This window comes from Tachysurus vachellii, chromosome 6 (genome assembly GCF_030014155.1).
Source record: "Tachysurus vachellii isolate PV-2020 chromosome 6, HZAU_Pvac_v1, whole genome shotgun sequence".
Classification (NCBI taxonomy): Eukaryota; Metazoa; Chordata; class Actinopteri; order Siluriformes; family Bagridae; genus Tachysurus; species Tachysurus vachellii.
Window position 1 is genome coordinate 20321900 of NC_083465.1, and position 21222 is coordinate 20343121.

A 21222-nucleotide genomic window follows, 5' to 3' on the forward strand; every position below is an offset into this window, starting at 1 on the left:
TTTCCAAATCATTTGAGAGTGGAACAGAGGGGAAAAAAAGAAATTTATGTACCCAAAATATGGATCAAGTCTTGAATTCAAACTATGTCTATGTAACCTCTGTACATAAACAGTTTTTATTTTGTTTTTTATTTTTACAACAAGTATAGCATGTTTAAAATGTCTTTTTAGACATCACAAGGTTCATGACATGAGGGGCCAGAGATCATCTGGCACTTGAGGGGATTAGAAAAAAAAAGGCTTTGCCACGTCTCACATCTTTTGTTACATACTGTATACAGCAGAACGAAAAACACGAGCTTCGTCAGAGTGCTCCTGCGGAACTTCCTGTAGTTAGAAAAACATCAAAATCAAATAAAGTACAATAACGTCACCCTTTAACATATGCTCGCAAAAACCGTGCATGTGTCCAACGTTCACAATGCTGCCTGTGGTAATGGATGGGGAATTTAGCACGAGGGAGAATTTTGCTCTTCTGGACATAGCGAGCCATTTAAAGCTTTAAATCATAAATAAACAACTAAAACGCATATATGATGATAGTTATTTTTCTCTACAAGCAGCCAGAAAGTTCTTTTTTAACCGTTACACAAAACATATTTTGAGCATGTGTCAGGAATCAAAGAGCAAAGAAAAAGTCAAAGAAAGCTGGTACAAACAGAACTGGTTTATGCAGCAAGATGAAAACGTCATGCACTAAACAGGCAAGAAGTAACAATGCCACCCACCCCGAGCTCACAAAATAAAAAGGAGAAAAGACAAAATCATTCAACTGAACCTCTTTTTTTTAAAAAAAACAAAATAGTGTAATAAATCTGTACAACCAAAATACATTTTGGAATCTACTTCTACAGTTACATTATTAAGGTTATATACAGGTTTACCCCATCCATTTATTATCTTCACACTCAGACTTCATTTAAATCCCAACATTAAAAGTAAGACTAAACTGGAAAACACAAGACCACTTCAAAACAACCAAATTTAAAAACATCCACACTTGCTGCAGATGATTGGACCATACATTAATCTAAGACCTGGATCAAGAACTGGGTGATTTATGCCTCATTTTTATCTTGTATAATAATCTGAACCATGTAGTGTCAAGTGAAAAACTGTGGTTTGTTTAGTCTGGTGGCAGAAAAGCTATTAACCAATTTTTTTTCCCATCTATGCTCTTGGTGATTGGAAACAAGTGTTTTAAAAGATGACGACGACGACATCGCTCAACTTAACAATGCAAAACAGACAGTAGGAGCAGGTACACTATCGCAACCCTCCAATTTTCACCTACAACCAAACAAAGGCTCTCCATACACTTTGGCCTCTTCACTGAAGAGAGCTAGACTACTCCATCGATAAAGGTCTACGTTCGCTCATGCTGGGTGGGACAGAGTTATTGGAGAACAACCAAAGACTCTTTTTTAAAAAAAACAAAACAAAACAAAAACAAAAAAAAAAACCTACACATTTGCTCCAGAAAAAATAAATGAAACAGTTAATTAAAAATAAAAATAAAACTCACTTTTATTTAATCTTACATTATATGCCTGTGTGCACACAACCTTGCAACCTTGAATTTGCTGAGAAAATGGAAAACTAGATTTATACAAGATAAGATCACAATCTCTTCTTGCAAAAAAAAAAAAAAAAAAAAAAAAAAAAAAGGGAAAAACGACTCGTGTCCACCAGTGCTGGGAAATGTCAGCCGATTACACGGATGCTGTTGAGTCGCTAGTCAATCTTCACGTTTGTGTAGATCTTTCTCACAAAGGCACTTGTTCCCATGTATCCAATGGCTCCTGGAAAATTGACACAAAAATTAATAATAAGTAAAACTAGTTGCAGGCTTAAATAGCTGAAGGAAATAAACTGTCTAAATTAATCGGTGGTACGTACCACACATTATACCCAAAGCAGTACTGAACACCGCCATGTAGCCGAAATAGAATGATGTCTGAAACAAACCATACATCCTACAGAGGAACAGACAACACAATCAGTCAAACGTGGCAGTTTGTATGATTACCAGCACATGGGAGAAATGTATGGCTGTGTTTTTGGTAGATTTACTTCATTTAATTAGCTAAGTCACTGAGCTGAGATATAAAAAAAAATAAATAAAAGTCAAACTTACTTTGTTTTGAAGAAATAGTAGTAAAAGGAATACATGTAAACATAAACTGCTGTGGAAGCAGCAGAAAGAAAGCTTGTCCACTGCCTGCAAAAAAGAATGAAAAAAATATTCAGTCAGTTTTCAAGCCATTACTTGTTTTATTCTGAATAATTTCTTACTTTGGGACAAACGAAATTCATCTGTTTAGTCAGTCGAATATAATGCAAGACTGATGAAAAGATATTCCTGCTGCACTATGGTCAGGATCGTGAGCAAGCAAATCCTGAAGATGCCACAGCCGTCTGTTGCTGGGAGCAGACAGAGCAGAATTTGGCTGTGTAGGATGGTGTCCTCCCTCTTAGTGACACTAGCTAATTGTAAGAGTATGTGCAGGAGAGGGATGTGCTACTGTGTGAAGCAATATAAGCAGATAATTAAAATGATGTTTTGCTTCCTATAAATCATATGAAGCCAGCCACTGTGTTTGGTATTTGATGGGAGAGGGCGGACCAGGGAGTAGGAATTGTCAGGGGACCGAATTGGAGAGAATGGGGAGGAAAATCTCCCACCCAACTGTTCCCTCACCCAAAATACAACTCTAATGGGGGTGGGGAAAAAAATTATAAAAATTGTTATAATACTATAACAATATAGTATCCTTCGGGTTCTCCCGTTTTTGGGGTAAACACAGCAGATTGTCCGATCCGCATGTTTTGATTTTGGTACAGGTTTTACTCCTGTTACCCCTCCTGGTGCAACACTATAATTTTTTCCCAGGCTTTTGACCAGCACTGAGATTTAACCCCTCAATGCATGGGTTAGTTCCCTGCTTGGGAATCAAACTCAGGCCACGGTTGAGAGCACAGGATCCTGCCGCTGGACCACCAGGAACAGAAATGCTACAGCTAGTAATGTATTTTTTTTTTAAAAAAAGTTCAGAAAATTTCCAGAAAATAGCATATTAAAAATAAGAAACGAGTTGATCTAATAAACCTGTATTGATGCATACTTTAATAGAGTGGTAATCTGTCCTCTGGTTAATAGAAATGTACATGTTGTTCATTCCCTCACCATCTGTAGTCTTCAGCATTGAGGAGGAAGTAGGTACAAACGATGGTCACGCACACGGTCACGATGCACAAGATTACCAACACGAGCATCATGAATCCATACACATAATAAATCTTGTAGGCCCAAAATGAGGTGAAAATAAAGTACCTGCAAAAAGGAGAAAGCAGGAAAAACAACTGCAATTGGAATTGTGCATTCGGCATGGAAAAAAGGAAAAACAAAGATGGAGGAATTAAAATACTTACATCTCAATGAATATAGACCCGAATGGCAGGATGCCACCCAGACACACGATGACCGCAGGTTCCATGAACCTGATAACGAAAAACACACACACACACAATGTACATAAATATTTTAGAAGTTGTATTCTGCCCCCACACAAAACCCCATAAACCTGTCTAATTAGAAAAGTAAGATATACCATTTCTTCTCTGGGATGGGCCTGGGCACGGCGTTGACCCTGCAGGGAAAGTTGGGCTGTCCTGAGAGATTCCGGCCCAGGATCGTACCCACCAAATTTAGAGGCAGGATGACGAAAAAGCAGATGCAGCAAACTGCAACCTGGAAAAGAGTTCAAAGAGTTCAGACTCTTCTACTCTATAAATGATCTTTATTAGCCAATGCTGACCTCAATTATTTGTCATAAATACACAGATTTGATCACGCAAGGTCTCTATTAAGATACATAAAGAGACGGGATCATCTGTCTATAAAATCTCAAAATTACAGCAAATGAATATGCTTCACAAGATTTGGTGTTAAATCAAATAAATCAAGAACAAAGTGGTGCAATGTGGCTTTACTTAAACTGTTCCTACTACCAACTACAATCTGAACAGTTTGTCTGTCTGTTTTTTTAATTAGCTAACCACACAAGTCCCTTATGTGTACATATACACGCTGTTTTGGACTGTGCTCAACAGATGTGGCTACTGCTTGATTGTAATGAAAACTTGCACACCTTTCCGGATGAGGCTATACACCTGTGATGTGGAAGTAACTGTCTAACCAGATTATATCTTACTCTCATGTCTGACATGCAAGCTTTAGACCAACAAAGTGTCTACATCAATGTAACTTATTGAGGACTTAATGCACATCACCAATCACTCAACATAAAACATTTGACTACATAGAAAATGGCTTCACACTACATCAAACTGTCTTCACACTACATCACTAACATGGGCCTGTTCTATACAAGTTAAACTACATTTAGTTGTATGTCTCATGATATAAGAATCATTGGGACTTTTTACACCTGGTCACTTCATGCGTTTTCTGTGATCGGATAGCTATCCGATAGTAAAAAGACCAGGTCTAAATGCCCTCTGAAACGTTTTCGAGACAGATATAAATCCGATCGTTCAAACCACTTCAGGAGGAGGTCTGGGACGCATTTCAGATGAAACTGGACAGGTGTAAATGAATGTGGTTGTTCAAGCCACATACGTCAGCGCTATACTCCTCCCAAACAGAAGTACGTCATTCGCAAGTGATCTTTCACCCAGGTATCTCGTTGGGTCTTAAAATGCACTGCTGCCGCTAGCGAAAATGCAGCAAACAGTAAATGCTGGTTTTTGTAGCATAACCGTCATAACAAGGTTTTTCGTCTTCTTTTTGATTGCATTCTGAAAACCGCATACACCAAAGCATGTTCCATTTCAATTACCCCGGAAATGAGCTCAAATATATGTGCATTTTCTGTGGGAGTAGAAAGATCGGATTGATATCCGATTCGCCAAGACGCATTTATGTGGCCTAATGTAAATGGAACAGTTTTAACAAATCAGATAGCTATCAGATCAGAGAAAACCCATGAAGTGACCAGGTGTAAAAATGCCCTTTGGAGTTCTCTAAGAACATTAAGTATTCATATATCCTGAATAGTTGCAGACTTCTCGATATACATGCTTCCATTAGGGAACATCATTAGAAGACATGGGATTAGTTTCCATTGCTATGCTGATGACACACAGTTATACATCTCATCAAAACCAGATGAAATAGCTAAATTGTCCAAATTAACTCAGTGCCTTAGTGAGATAAAAGACTGGATGAGCTGTAATTTTCTGATGTTAAACTCTGATAAGAAAGAAATACTAATTCTAGGTCCAAAAACCAGTACACAGAAACTCCCAAAATTTAACTTCCAATTAGAGGGATGTACTGTTACTAGTAGCTCGACAGTGAAAGACCTGGGTGTTATATTAGACAGTAACTTGTCCTTTGAAAATCATGTCGCCCAAACCACAAAAACAGCCTTCTTTCACCTTAGAAATATTGCCAAGCTGAGAAACATTCTGTCTGTATCTGATGCTGAGAAGCTAGTTAGAAGCTAGTCTAACACGTTACAATCCTTCACGCCCTCTGAGATCACAAAGCTCAGGACTTCTGGTAGTTCCCAGAATATCCAAGTCTACTAAAGGCGGTAGAGCGTTTTCTTATTTAGCTCCCTGATAGTGTTCGGGGCTCAGACACACTCTCTCAGTTTAAATGTAGATTAAAAACTCATCTCTTTAGTCAGGCGTACACATAACACATCCCGTTATATTATATTGTGCACTATTACACTAGACTTGCACTTTTTTATGAACAGCACATATTTTAATCCCTCTGCACTGCTCTTCTCTTTTTCAACCCATGCCGAGACACCCAGACATTGTACCATCTCCGATCGTCCTCCGTGCCATGAAGTTTTTGGACCTCCGCTGAGATGAGGCCGACTCTGTGAGTATCCTGAGACATCTACAGATCCACCAGCTCCAGTCAGACTCTGTGATACTAAGAGGAGATCTGAACTCCATGTGATCCCTACACCAATACAACACTTGTCTGACTGTATATTTGTAATCACACCATCTAGTGTCACCCACATGAGGAAGGGTTCCCCTTTGAGTCTTGTTCCTCTCAAGGTTTCTTCCTTTACCAATTAAGAGCGTTTTTCCTTGCCACTGCTGCCTGAATCACCTCAGACTTGCTCATTGGGGATAAATACATATACATACATACGTACATACACACTGTGAACCATATATATTTTGATTTTTTTTATATTAACTCTTTATATTTCTCCTTATGTTTATCTTCTGTTCTATGTTTATGTTCTGTAAAGCTGCTTTGAGACAATGTCCATTGTAAAAAGCGCTATACAAATAAACTTGAATTGAATTGAACTTCAATCAATATCCAGGTCGCAGGTTGAAAGACGTCAGAAGGCAATGAGTATTAAAAAGAATGGTTACATCATTACTTTGACCTTTGCAAATCAATTGCTTACTTTAGTTTACTGACCCATCAGGTGACTGAATGGGCTTGTATTATAGAGGGATATATTGAGATATGAAAGAAATAAATGCATGAAGCTTGTTAAAAACTCACCATGGTGCCAAATGGGATGGCTCTGGAGGCGTGGTAGTAGATAGCAATGAAGTTGATAAAGAAAGCTGTGCCACAAACCATAGCAGGAATCAGGAACGCTCCAATAAACATCTGCTTTATCCATCTCCTCCCTGTTCAAGCACAGAGGGAACCACCACATGGCTGAGCAAACACACTCGCATAACAAAAATGGAAACATTATTATGGAGTTATTTGAACACTTTCAGTCATTGGCATTAAGGTTATGCTATGTGCAGTACTGTTGCATATGAGGATAAAAATCTCTGTGTTTCTCATGCCTATGTAACAGTATCTCTGTTTGTCCTCTCTTTAAAAGAGAGTTCATTAAGACCTGCAGTAATATCTAAAAGAGGTCGTGTCTGCACTTTGAACAGAATTAAACATTTTATAATAGTTAGGATACTCTTACCCCCTTGTTTGGCATACAGGCTTCCCCCAAAGTAACCATTTACTGGGGAAGTGGCAGCATACACAAATATAGCTGTGCTCAGCATCGAACCTCTCCTACAAGAAGAAGAAGGAAACAGAAAAAAAAGCTCATCAGCAACATTCATTTGCCTGTTAAATCATTCAGGAACAACTACAAGTGTCCTTGAGACTTACTCAGTGTACAAATCCTCAAGCATGGCCACAATGATAACAATGAGGGACACGGAGAAGATCTGGCAACCAGAGCCAATCAGGGAGGAGAAGATCAGAGGGTGACTGGAAGGTCTGAACACATCACCATGGACTTGCTTCCAGCCGTACTCGTCCCCGAGATCTCGGTCCTGCATACATTAGATGAGAGAGAGAGAGCTGTTCCTTTACTTCACCCCCAACATGTAGTGTCTCACAAACATGAAAACCTGAGTTTTTTTTTCTTCTTAGAAGCAAAAAAATAAAAAATAAAATAAGGATGGTAAGAGAACTGATACAACACAAGTGGTAACACAAATGAACTTCATAAATGTTCCAGAAAATTACACAGAACCATAAACCATGAGACACAGTTTTTTAAATAAAACAAAAAAGAACTCATTAGTGGCTGTGGTATCAGAGCAAAAAAACCACTTCAGGACATCCTTTTATCAAATAATGAACAATAGGGTCAGACCACACAGTCTTTGATTATTTTCCTATAACTGCATGAACTATTATGTTTTACTCCTTACTCATTTCTTTAATCCATCACTACACAAAGTGTAGAGATACTGTAGTTTACTGAACTCACCATATCATCCATTTCCTCCTCTTTGCTGTATCTGGCATAGTCTTTCCTCAGCGTCCTCATCAAGATCATAGACACCAAGCCCACCAGGAAGATCACCATCATGAAGGAGTTAAATATGGAGAACCAGTGAATCTGTTATTGGGGGGGAAAAAAGCCTTTCCAAATCTTTCTCTATTAAGGACCAGAGTATTTGTTATCCACAAGCTCAAGAAAAATCTCCAGACAAGTAACACCTTAAATAAAATATACTTATTTGTACAGATTTGCTTACTCTGTGTTGAAAGAAGGATGGATCGAGGTATTTGTCAAAACGGTCTTCAAATTTCACGTCAGACTTTTTCCACTTTACCTACAGTAAACAAAAAAAGAGACAAAAGCTTGTTCAATACTTAATATACTTAATATTCAGTGCTATGATTGTATAATATATGGCATTTACATTTCTGGCATTTAGCAGAATGGCATGTAGTTTATATAGTCATGTCACAGTCAAGTACATGTGCTGCAGGTACAGAATGGAGAGGTCTGTGGTGTAAAAGTGCTCACTGAGTAAGACATGGCGATTCTCGTGTTCGGCACAAGCTTGACTTTGCCCTCGCTGGTCAAGTTAACGTCTACAATTCTGTTACCGTTGAAGCCAATTTCCAGCTTCTTGTAAGTCCAGAGGTAATGGTCTTCCCCGTTCTCATCTGCCTCACCAACAATCCCTGAGATCCAATCAGCAAAGTAATTTTACAAAACAGGTAGCAATATACTGTTACTAAATTTCTGAAACATTAATAAGATAGTAAGATGACTATAGTAAATGTACAATAAGAAATTTCAACAGAATTATAGAAAAAAATAATCAGAAATATTTAAACACAGACTCCTAATAAAATGAAAACTAGTGAGATCTCCCAAGAGAGTTTAGTGGTAATGAATCCCAAGGCTTTTCATGAAGCTTTGCCAAGCACAGGATTCCTGGTCCACTCACCCCAGATAGGCAGGTCGTCAATGTACATTTGGTACCAGTAGTGGTTCTTGATGGCGTAGACAAAGGCGTCTCTCTTAGCTTTGTCCAGCTCAATTTCACAGTATGTCGTCTGCATCACTTCGTCTGAAAAAAAATAATAAAAAATTCAGTTTGTTTTTCAACAACAAAAATATAAATTTCTCTTGCACAGAATTCTTCCATTGAAGGAATTTCTCAGCTGGACATTACACTGAATAGATATTACACATTGTATTAAACAGTCAGAATATCTGCATTTTCAATATTAGCTGAATATCTGTGGAGCTAAAACCAGTATCTAGTGCCCCTTTTCCACCGAGGCAGTTTGAGTGCTGGCTCGAAGCTTTCTTTTTCGACAGCCAAAGCACCGGCTCTGAACCAGGAAAAGTGGTTCTTAAGTAGCACCAAAACGTTGCTGGTCTAGACTTAAGAACCACTTGTGTCAGGGGCTGTGGGCGGGGCTAATGTTAGCGCCTTTGATAATGTACCTTAAGTACACTCATGTTTAATACACTTTTACTTTACTGCACTATGATCAATTATCAGCACACATGATAGTAGGTAGCTACATGCTAAGGCTAACTTTTTTCTGTGTTAATGATAAAATAATGTTACGTACTTTCTCGATTACAACCTCCGTTTATACAAATTACATGGAGTTGCACGTACACATTGGGCTCGCTGCATTTAGATACCAATGTAGGTTCACAAAGCCATGAGCATTAACAGTAAAGCAACATCCGCCATTGTTGTTGTGTTTGCCGCTGCTGTGTGAACGTTGCTGGGAAACGTGACACGTATACAGTGACGTCAGACTCGGCTCTGTGATGGCTCTCTAGCCCATGGAAAGGCAAACCGGTTCTTATATAGGTATAGGACAGCATTTACTATGGTGTGGCAGAGGTTCACTTTATCATGATGTACTCAGGTGTTTGCTTGTGCAGTTTAGATTTGATTAGACTGGTCTGACCAGCATGAGTTAACTGACAGACTAACAGCAAAGTTTAAAATGTTGATAGATTCAATGACTATGAATGTTCGTCAGAATATAACAATGAGATGACACTTAGAAAAGTTTATCACAAAACAATTAGAAATGCCTCCTCAAAACTTCCTTTCAGTCATTGATCCTACATATCAGGTAAAACAAGAACATCAGCATTTCATTTGGCTAATTTAGCTAAAAAACAGAGCATTTACAAATATCAGCTAATACCTGCTGTGAAAGCTCACCACATTTCATTCCATAAAGTTAATTACCCAGAAAGACACATGATTGAGAGTAAATGCTAATGATGCTAATGTTACTAAGCTATCTAGAAATTAACTATTACATAGCTAGAAGTAGCTAGCTAGATGGCATGACAATGTCAGCTAGTTAATTTAAATGAAGCATTAAGCTAACATTAGCCAAATATGCAAACTAAGTATCAATAACTGATAACTTTTATATATACACAAACGTGTGTATGTATATGTACATACTTACACATAACGTGTGTGTATATGCTATAGTCAGTGGTGTTTCCACACACATACTACGAACTTCTCCACTATTGCAGAAACAGATGAAAATGCTACCTACCATCTTCCACATACATTAGCTCACAGATGTGCACGATTGTTTAGTGATGCTCTGACTGACGAGCAGAATAACAATTTATTCATGATGGTCAACAAAAAAAACTTTGGGTACCTTTAAACTTAATGTCTAGGCCGCTGAACTCCAGTTCAACTCCCTGCAGAGCTTCTCCCAGGGTCTCATGGTAGTGGCTGATGGTCTTTTTGGAGCCCACGCAGAAAGGAAGGGAGAAATATTTATACGTTTCCTGCCTGTTGTGATATGGCCCCACTGTGTTCATCCATAGAACCACCTCCTCTTTATCGTCGTACTAAAAAAAAAAAAAACAAGAAATTAATTAGCTTTATATATTCATTTTGACACGAGTTTAACAGCATTCAAAGTTGTATTATCTTACTATTGATCATACGATAATATTCTCACTATTCATTAAAGTAATAACTAATAGGTTTACATCATTAGTCCATCTAGATTTGGTCACGGTATTACAGCTTCCATGATATAAAGTGCACACACACACATTTACACACAAGTATTTTTGGCTTGCTTTCAAGTTTTGAGCATTTTATTCTCCAAATGTGCTAACCAGTAACACCCCTTTGACAAACAGCTCAAGAAGCATGTGCGTCACACTGACTGTCACACCTAGAAGAGTCAAATGACACATCAAGACCTCTTGCATTACATTACTGCTTTGGCTTTATACATCTCTTACCATCCCACTGTCAAGAACAATGAGAATGAAAATGAGCAGGAATAAAGTCGTTTACAGCATTTGGCACACACTCATAAGTACTGTGTAATCCTATTAAACAGATAGGTCAGGATATGAAGTACAAACAAAAAAAAATCTAGATTGTTCAGTGATGTTGGAGGACTTCTGTAATTATTATGATAGCATGGATAGATTTGCATTGGACAAGAGATCTCTGTTTAAATGAAAGAAGGAAGTACACATCACACTTACTTCAGTAGGTCACACACTGATAACATATATGACTATCACATCTATATGACATCCCATTTCAAAGCCTATGAGCCTTAACAATGGTCCCATATCCTGAACAACAGATCATCAACTCTCCACTAAATTTTGGCACTATGCATCAGTTAGGAGTGTTCTCCTGGTATCCAATAAACCCAGATTCATCCATCATACTGCCAGATACTGAAGCGTAATTCATTACACCAGAGAACATGTTTCCACTGCTACAGATTACAGGTTAACATGCTTTACACCTTTCCAGCCGGCATTTCATATGTCGCAGCAATCTTTTGGTGCAGATGCTCAGCCATGGGATCTGATATATAGATACAAAGCTCCTGATGTACAGTTCTTGCTTCCAGATGCAGTTAGGAAAGCTGTAGCGGGTGATTCGAGAGAGGTGATTTTTTTTACTTCCTACACACTTCACTACCCCATGAATCCGCTCTGTGATTGTGTGGTCTACTACTTCTTGGCACCTTGTGACAACCATGTTTAAATTCACCGAGCTTCAGTATGACTAATTCTACTGCCAATGTTGCTCTATGAAGATGATTTTGTGCTTGATTTAATGGATGTGTAGCAATGGATGTGTATGAAACTCCTGCAATTCAGAGGGGACCCACATACTTCTGAGATTGTTCCTTTGAATGTTTTTATACTGCATAAAAGTACTGGACATCTTATACAACCATGTCGATTTGGACATATACGTTGACTGGGGTTATTTCAACAGAAGGCAAATTTTACGGAAGGCAAAATGTGGTCTAATCTTTCCAGGGTCGTGTACACTCCTGCTAAGACCCCGGTGGAGAGGATAAAGTGGCATCACATGGTACAACAAAAACATGTTTCTTTGGAGAAAAGGTAGGTTTTCAGTTTCTGCTTGATTATCAAAAGGCTTGCTGGAACAAAAAGCCACAGGAGCAGGAGGCATATAGTTGTAACAAAAAAAATGGGTTCAGGTTGTTTAAATAAATCACATCACTGCCTTCAGCAAAAGTGGCACTGATTATCCAAGACTTGATACTCCATTCAGATTTCCAACAAATCACATTAATAGTTCATTGAGAAGGCATCAAAGCATTGCTACAAACAGGAAGAGGAAGCTTTATGCATATTCACAAATTTACATTACATGATGTATTGGACAAAAAGAAGAAGAAAGAAGGAACAAACAAACAAACAAACAAACAAACGTCAGCTTACAGCCTTTCAGGTTGTCACACAGTTCAAACCTGTCACACTGGATATGCAGAGCAGAGTACACAATGACAGGCAGTGTAAAATCGACCACCAGAAAAACAAGTAATACCACATTTTATAAAACTAAATAGAGATGGTACCAATCTGACGCGCGCACAGACAGACCGACCGACCGCCCGCCGCGCGCACAGACAGACCGACCGACCGCCCGCCGCGCGCACAGACAGACCGACCGACCGCCCGCCGCGCGCACAGACAGACCGACCGACCGCCCGCCGCGCTCACAGACAGACCGACCGACCGCCCGACGCGCGCACAGACAGACCGACCGACCGCCGCGCGCACAGACAGACCGACCGACCGCCCGACGCGCGCACAGACAGACCGACCGACCGCCGCGCGCACAGACGGACCGACCGACCGACCGCCGCGCGCACAGACGGACCGACCGACCGACCGCCGCGCGCACAGACAGACCGACCGACCGCCCGCCGCGCGCACAGACAGACCGACCGACCGACCGCCGCGCGCACAGACGGACAGGCAGACCGCCGCGCGCACAGACGGACAGGCAGACCGCCGCGCGGACAGGCAGACCGCCGCGCGCACAGACGGACCGAGGCGCGCACAGACGGACCGACCGACCGCCGCGCGCACAGACGGACCGACCGACCGCCGCGCGCACAGACGGACCGACCGACCGCCGCGCGCACAGTCGGACAGACCGACCGCCGCGCGCACAGTCGGACAGACCGACCGCCGCGCGCACAGTCGGACAGACCGACCGCCGCGCGCACAGTCGGACAGACCGACCGCCGCGCGCACAGTCGGACAGACCGACCGCCGCGCGCACAGTCGGACAGACCGACCGCCGCGCGCACAGTCGGACAGACCGACCGCCGCGCGCACAGTCGGACAGACCGACCGCCGCGCGCACAGTCGGACAGACCGACCGCCGCGCGCACAGTCGGACAGACCGACCGCCGCGCGCACAGTCGGACAGACCGACCGCCGCGCGCACAGTCGGACAGACCGACCGCCGCGCGCACAGTCGGACAGACCGACCGCCGCGCGCACAGTCGGACAGACCGACCGCCGCGCGCACAGTCGGACAGACCGACCGCCGCGCGCACAGTCGGACAGACCGACCGCCGCGCGCACAGTCGGACAGACCGACCGCCGCGCGCACAGTCGGACAGACCGACCGCCGCGCGCACAGTCGGACAGACCGACCGCCGCGCGCACAGTCGGACAGACCGACCGCCGCGCGCACAGTCGGACAGACCGACCGCCGCGCGCACAGTCGGACAGACCGACCGCCGCGCGCACAGTCGGACAGACCGACCGCCGCGCGCACAGTCGGACAGACCGACCGCCGCGCGCACAGTCGGACAGACCGACCGCCGCGCGCACAGTCGGACAGACCGACCGCCGCGCGCACAGTCGGACAGACCGACCGCCGCGCGCACAGTCGGACAGACCGACCGCCGCGCGCACAGTCGGACAGACCGACCGCCGCGCGCACAGTCGGACAGACCGACCGCCGCGCGCACAGTCGGACAGACCGACCGCCGCGCGCACAGACGGACAGGCCGACCGCCGCGCGCACAGACGGACAGGCCGACCGCCGCGCGCACAGACGGACAGGCCGAGGCGAGGCGCGCACAGACGGACCGACCGAGGCGAGGCGCGCACAGACGGACCGAGGCGCGCACAGACCGACCGAGGCGCGCACAGACGGACAGACCGACCGACCGAGGCGCGCACAGACGGACAGACCGACCGAGGCGCGCACAGACGGACAGACCGACCGACCGAGGCGCGCACAGACGGACAGACCGACCGACCGAGGCGCGCACAGACGGACAGACCGACCGACCGAGGCGCGCACAGACGGACAGACCGACCGACCGAGGCGCGCACAGACGGACAGACCGACCGACCGAGGCGCGCACAGACGGACAGACCGACCGACCGAGGCGCGCACAGACGGACAGACCGACCGACCGAGGCGCGCACAGACAGACAGACAGACCGACCGAGGCGCGCACAGACGGACAGACCGACCGACCGAGGCGCGCACAGACGGACAGACCGACCGACCGAGGCGCGCACAGACAGACAGACAGACCGACCGAGGCGCGCACAGACAGACAGACAGACCGACCGAGGCGCGCACAGACAGACAGACAGACCGACCGAGGCGCGCACAGACAGACAGACAGACCGACCGAGGCGCGCACAGACAGACAGACAGACCGACCGAGGCGCGCACAGACAGACAGACAGACCGACCGAGGCGCGCACAGACAGACAGACAGACCGACCGACCGAGGCGCGCACAGACAGACAGACCGACCGAGGCGCGCACAGACAGACAGACCGACCGAGGCGCGCACAGACAGACAGACCGACCGAGGCGCGCACAGACAGACAGACCGACCGAGGCGCGCGCGCACAGACAGACGCGCGCACAGACAGACGCGCGCACAGACAGACGCGCGCACAGACAGGCAGACAGACAGACGCGTGCACAGACAGACAGGCAGACAGACGCATGCACAGACAGACAGACAGACGCGTGCACAGACAGACAGACAGATGCGTGCACAGACAGACAGACGCAACTGTGCGGTTTTGCTGTAAATGCTAATTAAATTTAAATGCTAATTATAATTATACCAATAATTCAGTTAGGATGAATCTGGACAAAGCATGACATATATCCATGGCCTTGTTCTTTAAAACCGAGGCAAGAATCAACAATTTGTTTTTAATTACAAATTTAAACTTATAAATTTGGTTTGTTCAGCCAACCACATAACCATTAATGCTTAATTACATGGTGTAGATACAATATTTTAGGAGTACAACAGAGTCATCAAAATAAATTGAAATTTAGAAAAAGGTATGCTTAATGAAAGACACAAATTGTTAAAATTTTGGGGTAAAGATCAACTCAACTATGAAAGGACTGTTCAGGAACTGCTTTACATGCAACATGGTCCTGCCATGTCAACTACACAGTGCTGTAGAGCTACAGGATCTAAGCTCAAAAAAAAAAATCTGTTTTTAAGAAGAGCAGCCAAACCAGACCTAAATAAGATCAACAAAAATAAATCAACAACCTGTGGTGTCAGACCCAGCAAGCCAAGCTGATAGCACACAATCAATATTGACCCAACTCGACCCCACAGCTTGAATTGCACTACGGACAGGAGCACACAGAATTATGGGATTAGTAAGAGACTGACTGCCTGGACAAATTTACCAAATGAGAAGAGAATTGGATAGTTCAGGCCAAGTACAAGAACTTCTAATCTCCACGAAAACGTGTGGAGAACCGTAAGTCTTCATGTCATCAGTAATGTGCCGTGTTAGTGTCTTAGATTGACCTAGGAATTCTTTATACTCTGAATAAAAAGTGTTTATACATATGGAACTCTACTCTTTCATAATTAAAGGACTAAAAAGACATTTCTGCATAAACTTTGCATGTTATTAAAGCCTGTGCAGCTTCCTTGACAGGACTCGATCTCTCTGACGTTCTGACAATGACTGATCTTGAGATAGATAGAGATAGGGCGTAGCCACAAACAGAGTACTCTCTGGTCCACATTTTTGCAGCAGTTCCTTTCAAATTTTTGATGCAGAACATCAATTATTTTGTCACGTCCAGATATATTGTTAAGTCTGTTTCACTAAATAGATTCTGGCACACAACATGAAGTCAAAAACCTTGAGAGGAATCAGACTCAAAAAGGAAGAGAACCTCAGACTTTTCCCACATTTGTATTGTTATGCTAAATTTTAATAGAAGCTATCATCAGGGAAACTTTAAACAGCATGTTTCATGAACTTGGTTGAAAAAGAAAGAAAAATGTGCTACAAGATGAAATGCTGCTGATAATAAATAAAGTTTTCTTTCTACACACTGGAACGTGACATTTCTAAACCAACATGCTGCTTGCTAATCGAGGAAGACTACATGCAACACGTGAGTTAAGCAAATGCGTGCCAGCAAAAGACAAAATAATAAAATACTTCAAATAAAAAAAGGAAACCGTTTGCAGGATATCTGGATGTGTGTCCTCCAGTGACTTTAGGTCAATTAAATACAGACAAGAACCTCTAAGTCAATTGTAATCTTCTAGATAACTTCAAGGTCAGTGTGAGAATGAACTGCATCACCTAAAAGGACAACCATCAGTCTAAGACCATGAATCCATAATAAAGACACATGTACTGTAAGGAAGACGGGCATACTAGTTATCAAAAAAAAAAAAAATAAAACCCTTTACACACCACTGCAAAACATACCAGCTCTGGGAAGGACTCCCTATTCTTCTATCATTTACATGCTCACAAACACCTCTTAAAGTCTTCATTGTTATTATGACTTGAACCTGCAGATCTGGCTCTCTGTGTAGTTTTTCACATATTCTTTGCGAGTTTCTGCGAGGTTCTCTGCTTTCTTCATGTCTCAAAAACATTCTGGCAGGTTAACTACTTATATGCTTATATCCCTGTGGACAAGTGGACAAGAGTGTGAAGGAAGCTCTGTGATGAACTGGTGTCCCCTCATTGGGACAGGCTCAGAAACTAATGTTCCTCTAGTCTGATTAGTGAAGTGCCAGAAGATTTGACAGACAGATGTGTGTTTATTCACTGCTTCAAGTACAAAACAGACGTTTTCCCAAGTGTCAAATCTCAATCATTTTTAACTATTGTCTTATTTAGCACCATGAATTAATTAATGCTGGTCAAAGTTAATCACACACAAAAAAGTAAATGCTGTTACATTTAAGTGATATTGATCTGTAAGAAAATAATTTGATCTGATACAGCTGGACCCTAATACATTTTAAATAAACATTTCTGCTGTAAGGTGTTAGACAAAAAACAGCCTTGAATCCTGATGCAAACGTGAAAGCAAGTAAAGACTCATTTTTTTCATGTGTAAGAAGATACTCATGGATAACGTGCAGTCTTTGAGCCACAGCGACACAATTAGTTATTTGTTAAGGTGTAACTATAAACTTCTTAGTGAAGAACACACAGTGTGCAGAGTACTGAGGATAAGGGACCTTATGACAGGTACACAGAAAAGCACCATGACAAGGTGGTGAATCTCTCTAAATCAAGTTACTAATGAAAATATATATACACATATCTTTTATTGTAATATCTTTCAGATGATAATTGACAAGCTTTACCACACAAAACCCATACACTGTGACCAGTTGTATATGACATTAACTGTTGTGTTTGAGAAGAAGTTGTCAGCTTGGGATTTATGTCCTATGACAGGCCTGAACCAAACCGGATATGTCTGTGTACACAGTCGGGCATATTAAACAGCATGCTAACCTTAGACTAGCTAAAACTAATTGTCCACTTTAGTGAGTAAGATATACCCTTACACTAGTACAAAAACTTTAGTGTTTATCAAAATGTTTGTGCGCGCGCGCATACATACACATATTTATGTATATAATCAAAATGTTTGTGCGCGCGCATATATAGCTATTTGTGTAGCGTACATTTACCAAACTTACAGCCCAAATAACTCCTTTCTCCCTTTATAAGCGGACTAACATTAGTGTATGACACGGTTTATACACCCTATGCAGTGCCTAACGTCTTACAATAACGGCTTATTCAGGACTCGGCCTCTAGACCACGTAGCTACGGCTGCGCTAGCTAGCTTGCTAATTAGCTAACTACTTGGCTTTAGCATTAGCATCATAAGAAGAATGAGCTGTTATATAATTTGTCTGAATCGCGGTAACATGACACTCGCATCTTTTGTTAGATAAAGACTCGTATACGGATCTGAGACAGCGGATTAATCAGGGAGTTTTGATTAAAACCCAATATGCTGATGAGTCAAAGCGTCGGGCTAAAGGAACACCGCATAAGGCTTTCGGCCCGAAATCATTTCCTTACCATATGATCATGTTCATCCGCACAAGCCGGCAACAGTACACTTATAACAGGGAGTAACACCAGCGCCGCACACTTCCACCTGGACGACCTCATCATTTTCAGGGAAAGTTCTCCGTTTTTGGGATATTAGCCTTTTTAAGCTATCCCACCTTCCTTCTTCCTGGTTCTATGACAGTGGTCGTCTCAGGATGTTCTATACGGATATGTCGTAAAGTGTTTGTCGAGGAGTCATCAAGGTCGGCTCTGATTGGTTAGAAATTCTCACGTGGAGAATTTCAACCAATGATGTAATGTCGCGCTGAGCTGGCGGTGAGCTTTGTAACACGGCTGAAGCGGCGTTCCGCCACCTTCAGCCACGTCATCTGTGAGAAAATACACACACACACACACACACACACACACACACACACACACACATTAAAGTGTAATTATTCAATCGAAAAAATACCGGTTAAGCTTGTAAAATTTCATAAACAAACTCTTATGGCATGGACACTGGCCTATAACCATAACATTTCACCTAGGAGATATATTTGGAACAAAAAAGACATCCTTTTTTTTTTTAAATACTGGGTTGAAAACAATATTATATTAGTTTAGTATTAATATTATATTATATTAGTATATTAGTCAGCTTTTAAATAATGATGGAAATTTATTGACAATTTTTGAATAGATTTAAAATACCAGTTAGACCTAAAGAATTTGCTGTTGTAATGGATGCAATTCCCCAAAAAGTATTGATCCTTCTGAGGAATGCATTACAGGAGGAAGATCTAAATTTTACAGATATCAAGGGTAAAATATTTGTTGGTAATACAAATATTGAACAAAATAGAGTCACAAATAACTATATTAGGTATATACTTAATAATATTGTTCATCCTCCAGCTCATTTTTTTCTGGTCTTCTGTGTTTGGGGATGTGAATTGGCGTAAAGCTTGGCGAACAGTGGATAAATTCTATGTTAATAATAAAGTAAAAGAAGTCTCTTTTAAAGTAATGCATATAATATACCCAGTAAAACATGTGCTGGAACGTTTTAAATTAGATATTGATTACTCCTGTCATTTCTGTAAAGGTGAAAAGGAAAATATTTTACATTTGTTTTTCCATTGCATGCATACAAAAATATTTTGGATTGAGGTGGAGAATTTCATTATGAAAAAATTGAACTTTGAATTGCAGTTGAGTGGACTCGATACAATGATACACTTTAATTATCATGGGATTGAAAAAGAGAAGGCATATTTCATACATTGTTAATATTAATGAGAAAAGTTCACATTCATAAAATGAAATGGTCTGACTCCAAACCAAATTTTCTTTGCTTTAAAAATTATTTCAAGCTCTATTGTTCGGTTTTGTGTAATTGTCGAAGAAAAAAGGCAATTCGAGCTTATAATATTGTAAGCAGATATGATGTATAGGGTAGCACCCTTTTCCTTTTGTTTGTTATAATTTTGTTCTTGTCCTCTGGCATTGTTGTTATTTTGCTTTTATTTTAGTTGCTGTGTATTTGTACTTTAAAGAATATATCTTATTGTATGTGGGTTTATGGCATTAATAAAAAAAAAATAACACACACACACAAACACACACAGACACACACACACACACACACACACAGTACTGTGCAAAAGTTTCAGGCAGGTGTGGAAAAAAATGCTGTAAACAAAAAATGCTTTCGTTAAACATTTATTTTCATAAATGAACAAAATGCAGTGAATGAACAAAAGAGAAATCTAAATCAAATCAATATTTGGTGTGACCACCCTTTGCCTTCAAAACAGCAGCAATTCTTCTAGATACACGTGCACACAGTTTTTGAAGGAACTCGGCTGGTAGGTTGTTCAAAACATCTTGGAGAACTAACCACAGATCTTCTGTGGATGTAGGCTCTCACATCCTTCTGTCTCTTCATGTAATCCCAGACACACTCGATGATGTTGAGATCAGGGCTCTGTGAAGGCCATGCCATCACTTCCAGTACTTCCTGTTCTTCTTTACGCTGAAGATAGTTCTTAATGACTTTGGCTGTATGTTTGGGGTCGTTGTCCTGCTGCAGAATTAATTTGGGGCCAATCATGCACCTCCCTGATGGTATTGCATGATGGATAAGTATCTGCCTGAAAACACCATTAATCCTGACCAAATCTCCAACTCCATTTGCAGAAATGCAGCCCCAAATGTTCAAGGAACCTCCACCATGCTTCACTGTTGCCTGCAGACACACCATTTTTCTGCACCCCAGTTCCTATGTTTTCGTGCATACTTGAGTTGCTTGGCCTTGTTCCCACGTCGGAGGCACGTTTTTTTGGCTACAACTCTTTCATGAAGACCACTTCTGGCCAGACTTCTCCAAACAGTAGATGGGTGTACCTGGGTCCCACTGGTTTCTGCCAGTTCTGTGCTGATGGCACTACTGGACATCTTCTGATTTCAAAGGGTAATAAGCTTGATGTGTCTTTCATCTGCTGCTCTAAGTTTCCTTGGCTGACCACTGTGTCTACCATCCTCAATGTTGCCCGTTTCTTTGTGCTTCTTCAAAAGAGCTTGAACAGCACATCTTGAAACCCCAGTCTGCTTTGAAATCTTTGTCTGGGAGAGACCTTGTTGATGCAGTATAACTACCTTGTGTCTTGTTGCTGTGCTCAATCTTGCCATGACATGAAACTGTCTTTCACAACCTCACATTGGT

At 42.0% G+C, this 21222-nt stretch overlaps 1 protein-coding gene across 1 annotated transcript; it reads right to left on the reverse strand.

Annotated features, from left to right (window-relative positions):
* Window positions 1–71: 71 nt before the first annotated feature.
* On the reverse strand, window positions 72–18726 carry tm9sf3 (transmembrane 9 superfamily member 3). The gene is made up of 15 exons (XM_060872787.1): window positions 18522–18726; window positions 10496–10691; window positions 8782–8904; window positions 8352–8512; window positions 8077–8154; window positions 7806–7937; window positions 7196–7362; window positions 7002–7096; window positions 6572–6702; window positions 3612–3751; window positions 3433–3501; window positions 3188–3334; window positions 2138–2221; window positions 1900–1976; window positions 72–1802 (listed from the first exon to the last, which is right to left on the reverse strand). Exons 1-15 carry the CDS (start codon window positions 18615–18617, stop codon window positions 1735–1737), a joined length of 1764 nt encoding a protein of 587 aa, XP_060728770.1. The 5' UTR covers window positions 18618–18726; the 3' UTR covers window positions 72–1734.
* Between the last annotated feature and the right edge of the window lie 2496 nt (window positions 18727–21222).

Coding starts and splice junctions, on each gene's coding strand:
- tm9sf3 (XM_060872787.1), bottom strand. CDS start 18,617: ATGATGAGGTCGTCCAGGTGGAAGTGTGCGGCGCTGGTGTTACTCCCT. Junction 8,155..8,351: donor GAATCGCCATGTCTTACTCA/GTGAGCACTTTT, acceptor TGTTTACTGTAG/GTAAAGTGGAAAAAGTCTGA. Junction 1,803..1,899: donor TGCTTTGGGTATAATGTGTG/GTACGTACCACC, acceptor TCAATTTTCCAG/GAGCCATTGGATACATGGGA.